This window comes from Aplidium turbinatum, chromosome 2 (genome assembly GCF_918807975.1).
Source record: "Aplidium turbinatum chromosome 2, kaAplTurb1.1, whole genome shotgun sequence".
In the NCBI taxonomy this organism is placed as follows: domain Eukaryota; kingdom Metazoa; phylum Chordata; class Ascidiacea; order Aplousobranchia; family Polyclinidae; genus Aplidium; species Aplidium turbinatum.
The window spans coordinates 32,978,453-32,993,950 of NC_137473.1; the positions used below are offsets into that span (position 1 = coordinate 32,978,453).

Consider the following 15,498-nt stretch of genomic DNA (forward strand, 5'->3'; position numbering starts at 1 on the left):
ATTTAACTAAATTGCAAAAATACGATTTAGTTATATTGCAACAATTTAGCTAAATCGTATTTTGCAATTTAGCTAAATTGCAACAATTTAGCTAAATTGCAAAATACGATTTAGCTAAATTGCAACAATTTAGCTAAATTGCAAAATACGATTTAGCTAAATTGCAACAATTTAGCTAAATTGCAAAATACGATTTAGCTAAATTGTTGCAATTTAGCTAAATTGCAAAATACGATTTAGCTAAATTGCAACAATTTAGCTAAATTGCAAAATACGATTTAGCTAAATTGCAACAATTTAGCTAAATTGCAAAATACGATTTAGCTAAATTGCAACAATTTAGCTAAATTGCAAAATACGATTTAGCTAAATTGCAACAATTTAGCTAAATTGCAAAATACGATTTAGCTAAATTGCAACAATTTAGCTAAATTGCAAAATACGATTTAGCTAAATTGCAACAATTTAGCTAAATTGCAAAATACGATTTAGCTAAATTGCAACAATTTAGCTAAATTGCAAAATACGATTTAGCTAAATTGCAACAATTTAGCTAAATTGTTGTTGTAATATGCTAATGAGGACAGCCGCGTTTCCATCTGTAATTTAAAGAATTGCCAAAGTCGAATGGGACGGTTTTTGCTGTTTAGGCTAGGCCTATTCTGTTTTGCACCTGGTACGGTACCTGTAGATAAGTAACGCGTCGTTTCTTACGGTTTGATATGTTTTAGAGCCCTAGATCAGTTGCGGCAGTTTTGGGATGTGGATTAACAATTGCTTTGGAGAACCAAGCTTAACTCAGTAGGCCCAACTGTCTGACTATTAACCGTCGAATGTCTTTCAGGCTAAAATTGACTGCTTGGACGAGGCATACCGGTGCAGAAATAAGTTGTGTGGCAAGTGTGTCTGGCTATTACAGTTTAGTGTGCTGCATATTGGTTAGCAAGATACCAGTAGTACCGGCAGGTTGCCATTTTGTATCGGTAGGTACAAGTAAGGTGACCCTACCGGTACCGTAACTCGGTTAGATCTAGGACCTAGTTTGGTCTAATCATTCAGTTATTTGATAACTGTACCAAATATCCCTTCATCTAATGTTTTGGGCCTATTCATTGTAGCCTATTTGAAAAAGGCCCAATATTCTAATTAAGCAGTTAAGGGAGGTACGGTAAAAAAGGAACTTCAACTTTGATTGGTTGTGGCTTGAATTATTATTTACTTATTGCTTCTTATCTTTATATTATATATGTATATGTCATAAGGCTCCTTTTTCACCATTATAGGTGTACATGCCCTAAGAGATTTTGAAATTTTTGGAGATACACCTACCAATTAATTGTAGGCTATGTGTATATACGTAACGTTCCATTTGATGATATTGATATGTTATGTTTCTACCAGCAGCGAGGGAAGCAGAGGGTTAGCTTACCCCCTGACCTTTGACAAAGGAGAGAAAGAGGACAGAAAGTGTGCTAATAGCATAAGGTAGGCTGCTAAGATAAAAAAAAAATTCAAAACAGCTTCCCAAATTTGCAAGCACGCTTAACATGCACTTGCACTCCAAATCAAAAGCATATGACCAGTTTCACACATAAGATTTTAAGCAGCGCATAAACGCTCACAGAAATGCGAAATTTTTGCCCAAAAAAGCTTAAAAACATCCAAAAAATTTGGGGGTAAAATGCCCAAGCAGTGTTGCCATTTTTGCAGCTTCAGTGTTTACCTTAAGGTGTCCTTGATTCTGGTTATCCATTCTTATTACAAAAATATGCTTATTTGTACCCTAGAGTTTGTTACAATGTAAAAATATGAACAAACTTACCCCATGTAAGGGAGAACTTGAAACTTTCTTTTGGAGTGTTAGCAAAGTCACCCTGATTGTGTTGACATGTGGTCACCGATAGGCGGTCGCGGTGACCACATGGGTAAGCAGAAATAATAATGAACAACGTGATTGGATAGGTGAGACCATAACTGTTACAGTTAGGCAGATTTTGGATTTCCTTCAGTTGCAAAAATCAATTTGTTTGACCTTTTTTGCAGTTTGGACATTAGTGCATTTGTGGTGAACCTTTGGTACGGTATTTTTAATCTTGTAGCCTAAAGTACTTTCATTTTTATTGCCCACTAAGAAGTTATTTCTTCAAAACAAAACCAACATGTGTTTACAAATGATTCATCTCGAGACTACAAGAATGACATCTACAACTAAAAAATTTCACTTCTTTGAAACTTAGAAGGAACACTGCTAGTAGGCTACATAGGCCTACATTGATTTAAATAGTACTCTTCACATACTGGACAGCACTGCTTAAAAGTTTTGGTGACTAGGGATGCTTACATTACTTACTACCCAATTTTGAATTAAATTTCTATATCAAATGGAAATGTATCTATATAATACTAAAGGTATTTTGTCTAACTTAGTTAAGAAGCTCTCAACTCTCAATGACACTTCTTGTTGATGACAATTCTTGCAACATAGTTTGTATAATTAGCAACAAGAAATGTCGGCAGATTTTTCATGTGCTTCATTTTGTCTTAACACATACCAGTACATTATTTCAGGTTATTACAGTATATACCTTTTAACATATAAATACATTTTTCCTCATGGACATGAATGAAACTAATTCAAGTAGGCCAAGACCTTCCTCTTCCAATGATAATTTGGGTTTGGAAAACATAATCAATCATGCATTTTCGAATGCTTCCAAAGCAATTGTGGATGCAGTTTCACTTAACAGAAACACTTGCAGTCCAACCATGCCTACTTCATCAAATCCAAGGCCACTTGTGCATGTGCGAGCTGAAAGACTTTCATCATCACTTGCGCAGGTAAGCAATGTGTGAAACTTAGGCTACGGTACTTAATGTATTTTACTGTATGAAGTAAATAATATCAATAATAAGTGACTGATGGGTAAAAGAAAAGTGCTCAATGACCTTCTTGACCACATCTGTGAAAAACGTATACACAGTAATTGTTCAGGTTGAAATGTTCCTACTGAATTACAAGAACATCTGCTTTGGTGAAACATACAGTTGAAAATTGAAATAACTGAAATTTACTTAATAATGACTGTCACTCTCCTCATCATGCTGCCATCATGCATGCATGCAAGAGACAGCATATATATATACATGAATGCGTGCTTCCAACATGGACTTTTTAAAATAATGACTGGAATGTCATGACCTTGGGGTTTGTAACTTGAGTCAGAAGGGTTCGAAACAAGAGTCAGATCAGTTCTGATCAGCTGCAGATGGGATATTGTATAATATGTATAATTGTATATACATTATTCAATCCATATCTATTTGTTGGTATTTTTATAGGATTCATCAACTCCTAACCTTGGTCTTTTCAGTGATAGTGATGATGACTTCCAAAAGGTAAATGTGTAAAATATTCTGGTATATGCATCATGTTTCTTTATCACAAATAAGGCAGGCTTACAATTTTATATTTCAATTTTCAGGACCATTTGCAATTGAAACTGCCATCATTTGTTGGCCGCAGAAATACTCCAGCCAGTATTAAGAACAGTACAAGACGTCGTGCCAGTTATAAGTTGCGCGGTAAGGTGTGCCACAGGGATATAATGTGCTTGCCATATGAATATCACCAACTAAAACTGTCAGGCAATGAACAAGGATTGTTACGCATTCCCAGGGGAGAATGCAGACAAAAACTCTGTTCATTAGGCCTTGTTGGGAAACTTGCACTTTGCCGAAGCAGCTCTCCTGGCGAGATTAATGAAGATATTCGAAGGCTTTTTTCAAGCTGCTTTGTTGAGGAAACGTTTGCATATTGTTTTCTAACATGCTATTCTGGCACAAAAATGCTCTCCAAGCCGAAAGTCAGTCAGTCTTTTCGTTGGGATGGAAATGCTGTAATGTCTTTGGGTCGCAGTATAATATACATTGCTGCTCATGCACAGCATACTCTAAAGTGCAATTTGCAATTGTGTGACACGAAATCACCTGAAGCCACATCGTCGTCGACCAATGAAACAAAGTCAGTCAATGATGATGGCAATGCATTGACTGTTGAAGTGTGCACCAATGCACCACTTGCTGGGGTAAGTGACTTTTAGGTTTTAAAAATCAGACTTTGACGACGCTTATTGGTAGTTTAATTGCTGGATTGATGCATTTGCAAATGAAATAAAAATGCATTTCCTCGTTTTTTTTGGAACAAATTAAGGATGGTTAATTTATATCTGATTACTGCAACCTGACATATTTATATATGATTGGTGTGCAATGTGATTATGTGACATAGCTATGCAAACTTATATAGCTATATACGATTGAACTGCAGTTACGATTGAACTGCAGTTTATCAGCAGCTTGAAACATTGTTCAACTTTGTAATCTGCCTGCAATCCACTTTGTTTTGTTGACAATTTACATAACTTAACCACTTGTGGTACAGGTTGATTGCAACGTATCATTGTGTGATGACACGTCGACAAGTAGCGAAATTGCTTTGGACTTCAACAATGATGCTGATGATCGTCACTTGTCCCTTTACGAGTAATTTCTTTCATACTATCTGTATGTTTGGTGGTACAGAACTTGAAGATAGCAGAAAGAACAGTTGTCATCTTGAAGCTTTTCTTGTGAAGAGTGCCAGACGAAAAGCTTCAAGATGACATTGCTCTTTCTGCTATTATCTGTATCGTTGTTTCATGAGTGGCTATCTATATAGTAAATACAGTCTGCAGTACCATAAAGGTTTGTGTGAAAATACATTTTTTTCCTTTTCTCCATGTTTGAATACTTGGTATCGATTTACATTTTACAATTATGAAGAATTACGAATTGATGTATATGTTACTAATATTTTAGTTTGGGTTTTTAGCATAACGAACTAATATCAATGTTGTTGTGTTTTATTCCCCATCTAGCAACTACGTGAGCCTTATTAATTATGGCGATGAGAGCAGTGACGACACAGACTTGCAACAAGCTATCGAGGCTTCATTGGTAAATGAAGACAACCAAACACGGTTGGTGATTTGTGTATACAATTGTAGTTCATTACCATCTTATTGTTTTGGTGTAAACGATATATACATTATTGTTGCAGTGATGAGGAAGTCGATCATGAGGTGTCGCAGATACATCTGCGTGAGCTTCATGAACAGATACTTGAAAACAAAGTGAATTTGTTCAATATAAACCGTGTCAACACACTCGATGGTGCAGTGCGGGCAATAAAGAGAAAATCTTTCTTACCCCTCGCAAGAATCAGTGTGAAATTTAGTGATGACGACGGTAGGTCTGAAGGCGCAGTCGATGCAGGAGGTCCTACCAGAGAATTTTTTAGATTGTTGATGCAATGCATTGATAACAGCTGCATTTTTGAAGGGCCTTCAGCATCTAAATTGATTTCAAGAAATCTATCAGGTACATTCTATTTCTGTATATTACTTTTATGTATTACATCCGGAGGAGTGCAAGGTAATAAAAGAGCTACTTAGTGATAGTATTGCTACCTTATTAACAAAGCTTCATTAAAAAATCAACCTTGATATTTCATCTCATGCCATTGATGAAATGACATCACTAATGTCAGTGGTTCTTAACCCGTGGGTCGCGACCCAAGCATGGGTCGCGGAGCCTTCGAAAATGGGTCGCGACTGGGACCTGGCTACGACATTGAAAGTGGATATTTCTATATCTGTTTTATTCTATACGATACGCGAGAGGCCTCCAAAATAAGTATAACATACTCAAAATGTGTAATAATGGGGCGAGCGCTCAGTCCTGAGACCACACGCGCGCCCGAAATTCTCTGAGATTGAAGCGTGGAAGCTTCTAAGTTTGTTTATTACTATTAGGTCACCACCGCTCCCACATAAGATTTTGGGTCGCGGCAAAAAAAGATTAAGAACCACTGACTTATGTAAAACGCATCTTTTCTTTGCAAAAATCCTTTGCAGCACTTGAAACTTTCATGATCTTCCTGTTGAACCCCCAATAGTGCTTTCGGCTCGCAATCAATAATATTCGTATGACTTAACCTTTACACTACAGCGGCTGTGATTTTATTAAAATAGGTCGCATTTTATTTTTCGAATTCTCATGCTTTATTGCTTTTGCTTTTCTTTACTCGACAGCTGTAGAAAAGGACTTGTACTACGTTTATGGAGTTGCAATTTCACTGTCACTGCTTCATGGTGGGCCAGGTCCAAACTTTTTTTCGGAGCTGCTGTATGCGCAAATATCCGAAAGCAAGAGAAAGTACATCGATGGTTTGGACTCGATGTCCAATTCGGCTGTTCGGCAAAAAATTTCAAAGGTTTGTTGGTCCGGCATATTCTATTTCAGGATTGCGGCTTGTGTGCGTAAATAATTCTCCTTGTCTGCAGATAAAATATGCAGCTACTGAAGAGGAAATGGAGGAAGCGTTGGATGCTGCTTCCGATTATCTTGATCTATGTGGCGAGTACAGAGGAGCGGTTCTTGCATCAAAAATGCAAGTTGTGGAGAAGGCGGTTAAATTCTACACGGAGGACCGTGTGGGTGACTGTTTCAACAGGTAATACAAATTATTATCAGATCTCTGTCCGAAAACCAGCTGGGACATGGCCTCTCTAGACTTGCCTCAGCAAGGCGAAACCGTTTGCTCACTGGTGTTGGACGCTATGGTGCAGACATGTTGTGCTGGGGCTTGGCAGAGAGTGCTGCTTGTGAGTGTGGCGAAATGCAGACGGCAGCCCACATTATCAAGGATTGCCGGCTATACAGACCCCCCCATGGTATGGAAGGCCTAATTTCCATCGATGACGACACCAGGCAGTGGCTAACTAACGGATGCCCTGACATATAGCGACAATACGAGAGAAGAAGAAGAATTATTATTCTGTAGTAGTGTGATTTTAGATTTCAATATAATTCAGGATTTATTTGAGAGAAGTAGGATGTACAACTTTGTGTATCGCATAGCAATGAATTTTTTATATCAGCTGAAAAGTAGAGGCATTTTTACCAATTAGAGACGATAAAATATGTAAGTAGTCCTATTGTGTTTTAAACAGATTTAAAAGTGGTCTAGACGTGACCGGACTTCTTGCACGTGTGCAGCAGCATCCATTGCATTTCAAGCATCTTTTTGTAGAAGATACAAAAAAGCTGACTTCTACTCTTTTGGTGGATGAAGTGTTTAAGTACGACCTGTCAGAAGTTGGCAGCAACACAAGGACAAAAGAAAATAACTGCATTGCATTTTGGCGGGATTTCGTTATTGACGTAGAAGGTAATCAACCAATCAGCAATGTGGCGTTACGTTTGTTTTATTTTTACGTCTTGATATTGTTTTACAGAAAACGAATCTACTTGTTCCTTGCAAGACATTGTAGTCTTTGCGACTGGAGCCGATAGAATCCCACCATTGGGATTTTCTCCTTCGTCGTCGCTGCAGTTTGACGATACTTCAAGGTTTCCTACTGCAAATACCTGTGCCAATATACTTGTGTTGCCTTTGATCCACAACAACTATTTGGCATTTAAAAACGCAATGGAGTTTGGTATTGCAAACTCTCCTGGGTTTCAAATGGCTTGACTTCCTGTTTGTTTCGCTGCACACCTAATTTCTCTAATTTCGTAAAGTACCGGTAATCAAGTTTTCTGTATATTTACATTCATTTTGTATCTTCATGTGTGTAAGTTTTTGGTACGACTTAGCCGAAGTTTGAAACTCTGACGCAGACCTATCACACCTTGCCTGGAATAGACGCTTCAACCAATACATACACCCAGGGTTGGGACTATCGATTATGAATCGATATTCGATAGCGTTATTCTTTACTTTGTCACTATCGCATCCGTGTTTTCTTTTTCAAATAAGTATCGATTAGCTGCTAGTCTTTACTTTTTTGTGCGTTGAATCCGTTATTCGATACTTTTCTGTAAAGTTTACAAATAAACAACGTAAAATATTAACCGAATTCCACCATTTTATTAGGCAGACTTTGAAATTCTATTGAAAGAAGGAGCAAATTTTTTTTTTGCGGGAAACCCTGGTTGATCGCATTCAACTCGAACCCTGCGTTCTGTGGTTTAGGCCAGGTCCAGGCGTTCATGTGGTTTGTTAGAAAGAGTCGTAATTGTTAAAGCATGCCGATGCTGTAGGATCGAAAAAACGGTGTTTATTTAGTTATTATTAGATTGAGGTTAAGAGTTGCAGCTAAGACTAAGGTCAATTTTTTTTTAGTTTTAAGAGTTACTGGTAGCGTTTTAGATTAGATTGACTCTTCTCAGAAGGATTATTATTGCATGACTGCATTTAAAACTATGTTTTGTTACTCTTTTCACTTCTTTGAATTTTTTTCAATTTATTACTGCCTTGAGCATTCAGAAAGAGTGGTGGAATAATTTTTTTTTTTTAATATCGATTACTACATTCTTTATTCTTTACTTTTTTTCTAGTATCGAAATCGGTTAATTCTTTCCTTTTTTTGGCACTATCGAATATCGGAATATTCTTTACTTTTCCACTATCGACTCCTATGCCTGCATTTCTGCATACACCACTGTCCACCATCTTGGTTATACAGCCGACAATCGTTTCAAATTAGTTACGTGGAAACAAATTTCAGGAGTGGTGGGCTTAACCGAAGGGTAAAAAAATTTATTGTACGCTTTAAGAATGGTCTAAGTACCAAAGGATCGGTCAACAGCCTCAATATTATATAATATTATTACTATTGAGACTCAATACAATATAATATTGAGACTGTTGACCGATCATTTGGTACTTAGACAGTGCAGACAGACCAAGTAGTAATGGACAAAGGATCGTCGCAGCATAATAGCAGCTCAGATTGTCAGGCAGATCTCCTCCATCAGTTTACTACTAGACAACTTCAAAGACATGCTTTAAGAATGCAAGAAACTTCACGCTTCGCTTCTTCGATGCTGCATCCAGTTGGCAACAAATGCCACAGCTTCTCTAAATAGTCTTGTAGGGTTTCTATAAACTGCATTACCCAAAATTTCAAGCAGTCTGTTTTCAGCTTGTGAAGGAAGAGTTTTTGGAATGATACTCAACGTGACGTTGTTTTCGCTGCGAGCAGCTATATCATCCAAGTCTATCGCTCCACTTTCGTCCAAAGTTTGAAGATGAAAGAGCCTGTAGTCCAACTGATACATTTGAAGCGGTGTACGGTTTCCTTCCGTTGATATGCTGTGGTTGTTGTGAGCTTGCACAAATTCTTGAAGTCTCTGGTTTATTATTGGCATGTATACGAGGTGAAGGCAGTACAAGTCCGTCTCATTCAAAGGGTCCAATAAACCAGAGTCTTCCAAAAGGAAAAATTGGTTGTAAAATATGTTTACAACCTGCACATTTACGTCTCTGTTCAATCGCTCGACCCTTTGGTTATGAACAGACGCACCTACAATTACTGCGTTTGAATTCTCTCTTTTTTGAAGCATGTAATTCCACACTGCAACATTTTCCACACCAAAATCTGTCCGAATTCGCAGTGGTAAACCGTAAACTTCTTCAGCACCTTTAAAATTGTCCAGAACAGTTTGCGCCTTATTGTTGTCTGCACACCGACAGTAGGTTATTAACCTACTGTATCCATCAATGGCAACATGGACAATAAACTTCCATCTGATTAACTTATGCGTCCCATCAATGTGCCATACATAGTTTGGTGACGGTACATAATACTTTCTTCTACGTATGGTTATCATACGCCGTTGAATTATACCTTCAGCATCAACGCGATGAAGGCTTTCACGTAAACGTCTTCTTTGAACGGAAAACCCCTTTGAAATGAGATGGCCTTTAACCATCACTTCTCCGGCAGCTGGGTGGTTTTCCTTGTACTTTCGGACATGCTCATCTAGTTGCTGATCCGTTAGTGACCTGTGATGAAAAGCTTTTGTTTACAACACTTAGCGTAGTAAAAATTAGGGACCGTTCACATATTACGTAATCAACAAAGGGGGAGGAGGGTTTGCAAATTGCTTATGTTTGATTATGGTGGAGGGGGTCAGCCCAATGATTATCGTAAGCACATTCCTCTTTATATTGTGAGATCAAATTTTTCATCGTTGTTACACTTCTGTACACTGTTATTCGATGTAAAATACGTCACGTATATAGAAAGAGTCTTTAGAATTGCAGGCACCTCAGTGTCACAATACTTATTTTTATGAGTGTTTTAGAATCAAAGGCTTACACAAAAGTTTGCACGAATAATTTATGCGAGAGCATTTTGCATCCAGGAGGGGTTATGGACGGATTACACCGTAATTAGGGGGATAAGCTGTGATTATTATTGATTACAAGGGAGGGAGGAATTTAAAAATAGATGAAATGTTGATTACGAAATATGTGGACGATCTCTTCCTTATATGCAAACGTTATGGGTATCAACGTCGCAAACAAAAGTAAAATCTGGGGTGCCTGCAAGAATACCAGTCTACGAGACTTCGACGCGGAACAGAATTTGATGCAGTGAAGATTTGCCGCGCAAGGCAATAATCGTGGTAGGGAAAATTTTCACAGAAGAAATATTACACATTAAGGACTTTTGAGATTTGCCTGCTTTTATCACCCAAGTACTGAAATCTTAAAAATAGGGTTTATTACACTCCATATTGAATAATAGCAATGAGGTAAACAGATTAAAACCTACTTTAAACTAATTTACAAAATATGTCCAAGGACTTTCGCCGCACCCTGTACAGCACATATCTTGCAAAATATTGAATCTTTTTTCTATTGTACTTACGCAAAATGCTCATATCTCCAATTTTCCTCCCTCAATATTCTTCGAAGAGTTGGACGTGATATTTGCAACTCTTCGCTGATCTTAGTGAATGTTATCCTTAATTGCAGCAAATTACGCAGATGCTCCATATCCACAGTTTTCTTTCTTCTTTCCTATTATATCAATAATAAATTACTGTACTACAAAACATTGCTGGAAATATTCACTTCTCAATTTTTTTCATTTTTTAATACAAAAAGGAAATCTCCCGGAGTCTCCCTTGATGTTACTTAAAATCAGGGTTTCCATTTTAGTGAACATTAAGAACGGAATTATCTTACGTAACAATGAATAAATGATTAATAAATCACTCAAGCTGTCCATAGTGACGAAAGCACAAGTGCAGTGAAAATAATGCAATGCATGCAAGCACTTACCATTGGATATTTTTGCAGTCTTTGGTTTTGAAAATTTTCAGCAAAGTAGGTATATATTGGCAAAATTCGTAACACAATAAACACTTGCTAAGATCAGGAATACAGATTTTAGTAACATTATTCAATATACCGGTATATAAAAGTATCAAATGTAGATATTTAACTGTTCTGCAGAATCAATATTATTGTATAAGGAAGTAACAGGGCAGTCCTGCCCCTATTTATCACTTGTCAGTCTAAATCAATTTCCATGCATACCGGTATGTGAAAGAATACACATATGTTAATCGCATAACAATCAATCACATAAATCAGTTATGTATAATTTATTTGATAAAAAATTCTCAATTTATTGGTATGATATCACTGTTTCAAAAAAGCTTCACTTCGTGTTATGAAACATGACCAGTGCCTTCTTTGATCAGCACAGAAGACAATATAATGCAAATGTGTAACCATAGAATAGTGTAACCTAATAAGCACTTGTGGAGACAAGACAATGCATATTATATAAGATAAGGACGATTGCATATGGTGCAGATAAGGTATATTGTAGTGTAAGTGCAGAAAAATCATTGAAAAGTAGACTATGCGATTAACCAGCTTCACCCTACCAATGAGCAATATGAAAACACTACCTATGTCAATGTACATACCGGTAATTACATTGCAAATAATAATTGGCATTAACAGTGCAAATAGGGATGTCTAGATTCAGAATCATAAAGGAATTTGAAACTTTTCTTGAATCTATTGAGTGAAACTAAACTGTTGTGTTATGATTTTTATCAAGCATTTGTCTTACAGGTCAGCAAAATCCAATTGATAGGTACACTAGGGCATAATAACCACAAAGTAACCATCTCTAGGTGCAACCCAATGCCTGTTAATAAAATTGCTATGACTCGAGCACATAAAAACAAAGACTTCCAAGAATGTCAACTGGGCAGGGTCTTCCATATGTACTGGCATAAATTATGCCAGTTATGCATTCCATGCATACTGGCATAAATTACTGGTATATTGCAAATATCGGTACTGGTCCAAATTAACAAACAATTAAAAATAACTTCCAACAAGGTTTTTAAATGTATGCCAAATGTCAGACTTGAACTTCTGCTGCAGTTTTTTTAAAACAAGGACACAAAAAAATATTTGGGGGGGAGCAAGGATATTCCAGTTCAAGTTGGTAATTGTGGTATCACAAATGAGCAAGTTTTCAACTGTTTATTGACATCATGAAATGTCACAGCTGCATGTACAAATAGACTACTAAAACTTTAAAGAATTTCTAATGACTAAATTAAGACTTAATTTAGTTAATTGAATCGCAAATTACCTGAAAATATTAACCAAGACTAACACACCAAATTTGCTAACATTTTCACATCAAAAAGTTTGATTTTTGAAAGCTCTCTTAGATATTTGAAGGGAAAGGTCATGGCCTCTTTAGCACCTCCTCCTACCTCCAAGAAAACCAATGTGTGAATTGAAGGTGCATATCTAAGATTTGAAACATATGGCTGGGGTTTGGAAACATGCTTGCAGTCCGGGGCACATGCCTGCAATTGCAAAAGAGTCTTTGGAGATCTGGAGCACATGCATTTAATTTGTTGTCAATATATGCATGCCATGTGTCAATTTGTTGTCAGTATATCTATGCCATGTGTGGTACTACTTGATGGCAATTTAGAGCATGTGTTTTATGACTTGGAAATGTAACTGACATTTGGCATACAAGCCAATGACTTGAATGTTGAATCATATGCACTGTTTACTATAAGCACAAAAAATGTGAACTTTACGAAAAAGTTTGGGCGTTATTGGAACTGCACAACCTAAAAATAAAAATTGTGTATAATTGCAAAACTTAAAAAGTAAGATGGGGGACAGTTATGGTCTCACCTATCCAATCACGTTGTTCATTATTATTTCTGCTTACCCATGTGGTCACCGCGACCGCCTATCGGTGACCACATGTCACCACAATCAGGGTGACTTTGCTAGCACTCCAAAAGAAAGTTTCAAGTTCTCCCTTACATGGGGTAAGTTTGTTCATATTTTTACATTGTAACAAACTCTAGGGGACAAATAAGCATATTTTTGTAATAAGAATGGATAACCAGAATCAAGGACACCTTAAGGTAAACACTGAAGCTGCAAAAATGGCAACACTGCTTGGGCATTTTACCCCCAAATTTTTTGGATGTTTTTAAGCTTTTTTGGGCAAAAATTTCGCATTTCTGTGAGCGTTTATGCGCTGCTTAAAATCTTATGTGTGAAACTGGTCATATGCTTTTGATTTGGAGTGCAAGTGCATGTTAAGCGTGCTTGCAAATTTGGGAAGCTGTTTTGAATTTTTTTTTTATCTTAGCAGCCTACCTTATGCTATTAGCACACTTTCTGTCCCCTTTCTCTCCTTTGTCAAAGGTCAGGGGGTAAGCTAACCCTCTGCTTCCCTCGCTGCTGGTAGAAACATAACATATCAATATCATCAAATGGAACGTTACGTATATACACATAGCCTATAATTAATTGGTAGGTGTATCTCCAAAAATTTCAAAATCTCTTAGGGCATGTACACCTATAATGGTGAAAAAGGAGCCTTATGACATATACATATATAATATAAAGATAAGAAGCAATAAGTAAATAATAATTCAAGCCACAACCAATCAAAGTTGAAGTTCCTTTTTTACCTCCCTTAACTGCTTACTTAGAATATTGGGCCTTTTTCAAATAGGCTTCAATGAATAGGCCCAAAACATTAGATGAAGGGATATTTGGTACAGTTATCAAATAACTGAATGATTAGACCAAACTAGGTCCTAGATCTAACCGAGTTACGGTACCGGTAGGGTCACCTTACTTGTACCTACCGATACAAAATGGCAACCTGCCGGTACTACTGGTATCTTGCTAACCAATATGCAGCACACTAAACTGTAATAGCCAGACACACTTGCCACACAACTTATTTCTGCACCGGTATGCCTCGTCCAAGCAGTCAATTTTAGCCTGAAAGACATTCGACGGTTAATAGTCAGACAGTTAGGCCTACTGAGTTAAGCTTGGTTCTCCAAAGCAATTGTTAATCCACATCCCAAAACTGCCGCAACTGATCTAGGGCTCTAAAACATATCAAACCGTAAGAAACGACGCGTTACTTATCTACAGGTACCGTACCAGGTGCAAAACAGAATAGGCCTAGCCTAAACAGCAAAAACCGTCCCATTCGACTTTGGCAATTCTTTAAATTACAGATGGAAACGCGGCTGTCCTCATTAGCATATTACAACAACAATTTAGCTAAATTGTTGCAATTTAGCTAAATCGTATTTTGCAATTTAGCTAAATTGTTGCAATTTAGCTAAATCGTATTTTGCAATTTAGCTAAATTGTTGCAATTTAGCTAAATCGTATTTTGCAATTTAGCTAAATTGTTGCAATTTAGCTAAATCGTATTTTGCAATTTAGCTAAATTGTTGCAATTTAGCTAAATCGTATTTTGCAATTTAGCTAAATCGTATTTTGCAATTTAGCTAAATTGTTGCAATTTAGCTAAATCGTATTTTGCAATTTAGCTAAATTGCTGCAATATAACTAAATCGTATTTTTGCAATTTAGTTAAATTGTTGCAATATAGCTAAATGTGTTGCAAAATTGCTAAATTGGTGTTGCAAAATTGCTAAATTGTGTTTTTCCAAACGGCGCCCCATACCAGAGTGTAAAAGAAAATGAACGCAGCGGTATTGAATACACAAAAACCTTGTATTCAAAGTGCATCAATAGACGAAAAAAGAAAAACATCTTGTGAAGAAATTACTATTGTTTTCGAACGTAGAGTTGCAGACAATCTTGTTGCTTAGCAAACACGTGAAGATTACCGGGTAGCTGGTTTGATTACGTTTGCGCAATCACATAATTGTTTGTTGAACGCATTAAGCGTAACAGACCTATACTTGGAATTTACTTCTCTCTGCTTAGTAAATTAACATTAAGCAACTTTCAGTGACTACGAATTTTACAACGATTAAACAATAATTACAAAGAACATTTCCGCTTTTTAATATTCAAAATTAAAGGCACGTAAATTAAAATGCAATAACATCAACTTTTCTCCAGTTGCTGCAGTAAGTCTGGTCCGTTGAGGCGTAAAAATGTTGCCACCTGTGCTAAAAATTCGTTCGCTTTCGATCGACGATGGTGGTGACGAAAGCAATTTATTTGCAATTTTTAACAATGATGGATTTATGTAGCCAGTGCGGGGATGACGAAATAAATTAAGATTTCCTTTTCGTTACATAACTTAAAGCAGG

General features: G+C 36.8%; 1 protein-coding gene across 3 annotated transcripts in view; it reads right to left on the minus strand.

Annotated features, from left to right (window-relative positions):
• LOC145788252 (3 beta-hydroxysteroid dehydrogenase type 7-like) overlaps window positions 1-15,498 on the minus strand; it is a 38,300-nt gene that overhangs the window by 17,449 nt on the left and 5,353 nt on the right. Inside the window, exons 1-3 of one of the 3 annotated variants that reach the window (XM_082600026.1) lie at window positions 11,180-12,978; window positions 10,764-10,915; window positions 7,777-9,892 (exon numbers count right to left, since the gene is read on the minus strand). The exons of 1 other annotated variant lie outside the window; for it this stretch is intronic. In XM_082600026.1, coding sequence (XP_082456152.1) covers window positions 8,911-9,892; window positions 10,764-10,915; window positions 11,180-11,182 — 1,137 coding nt within the window. In that variant the 5' untranslated portion in view covers window positions 11,183-12,978 and the 3' untranslated portion in view covers window positions 7,777-8,910. Of the gene's footprint in view, window positions 1-7,776; window positions 9,893-10,763; window positions 10,916-11,179; window positions 12,979-15,498 lie in introns of those variants that run through there. One more of the 3 variants, XM_082600027.1, reaches the window with a different exon arrangement.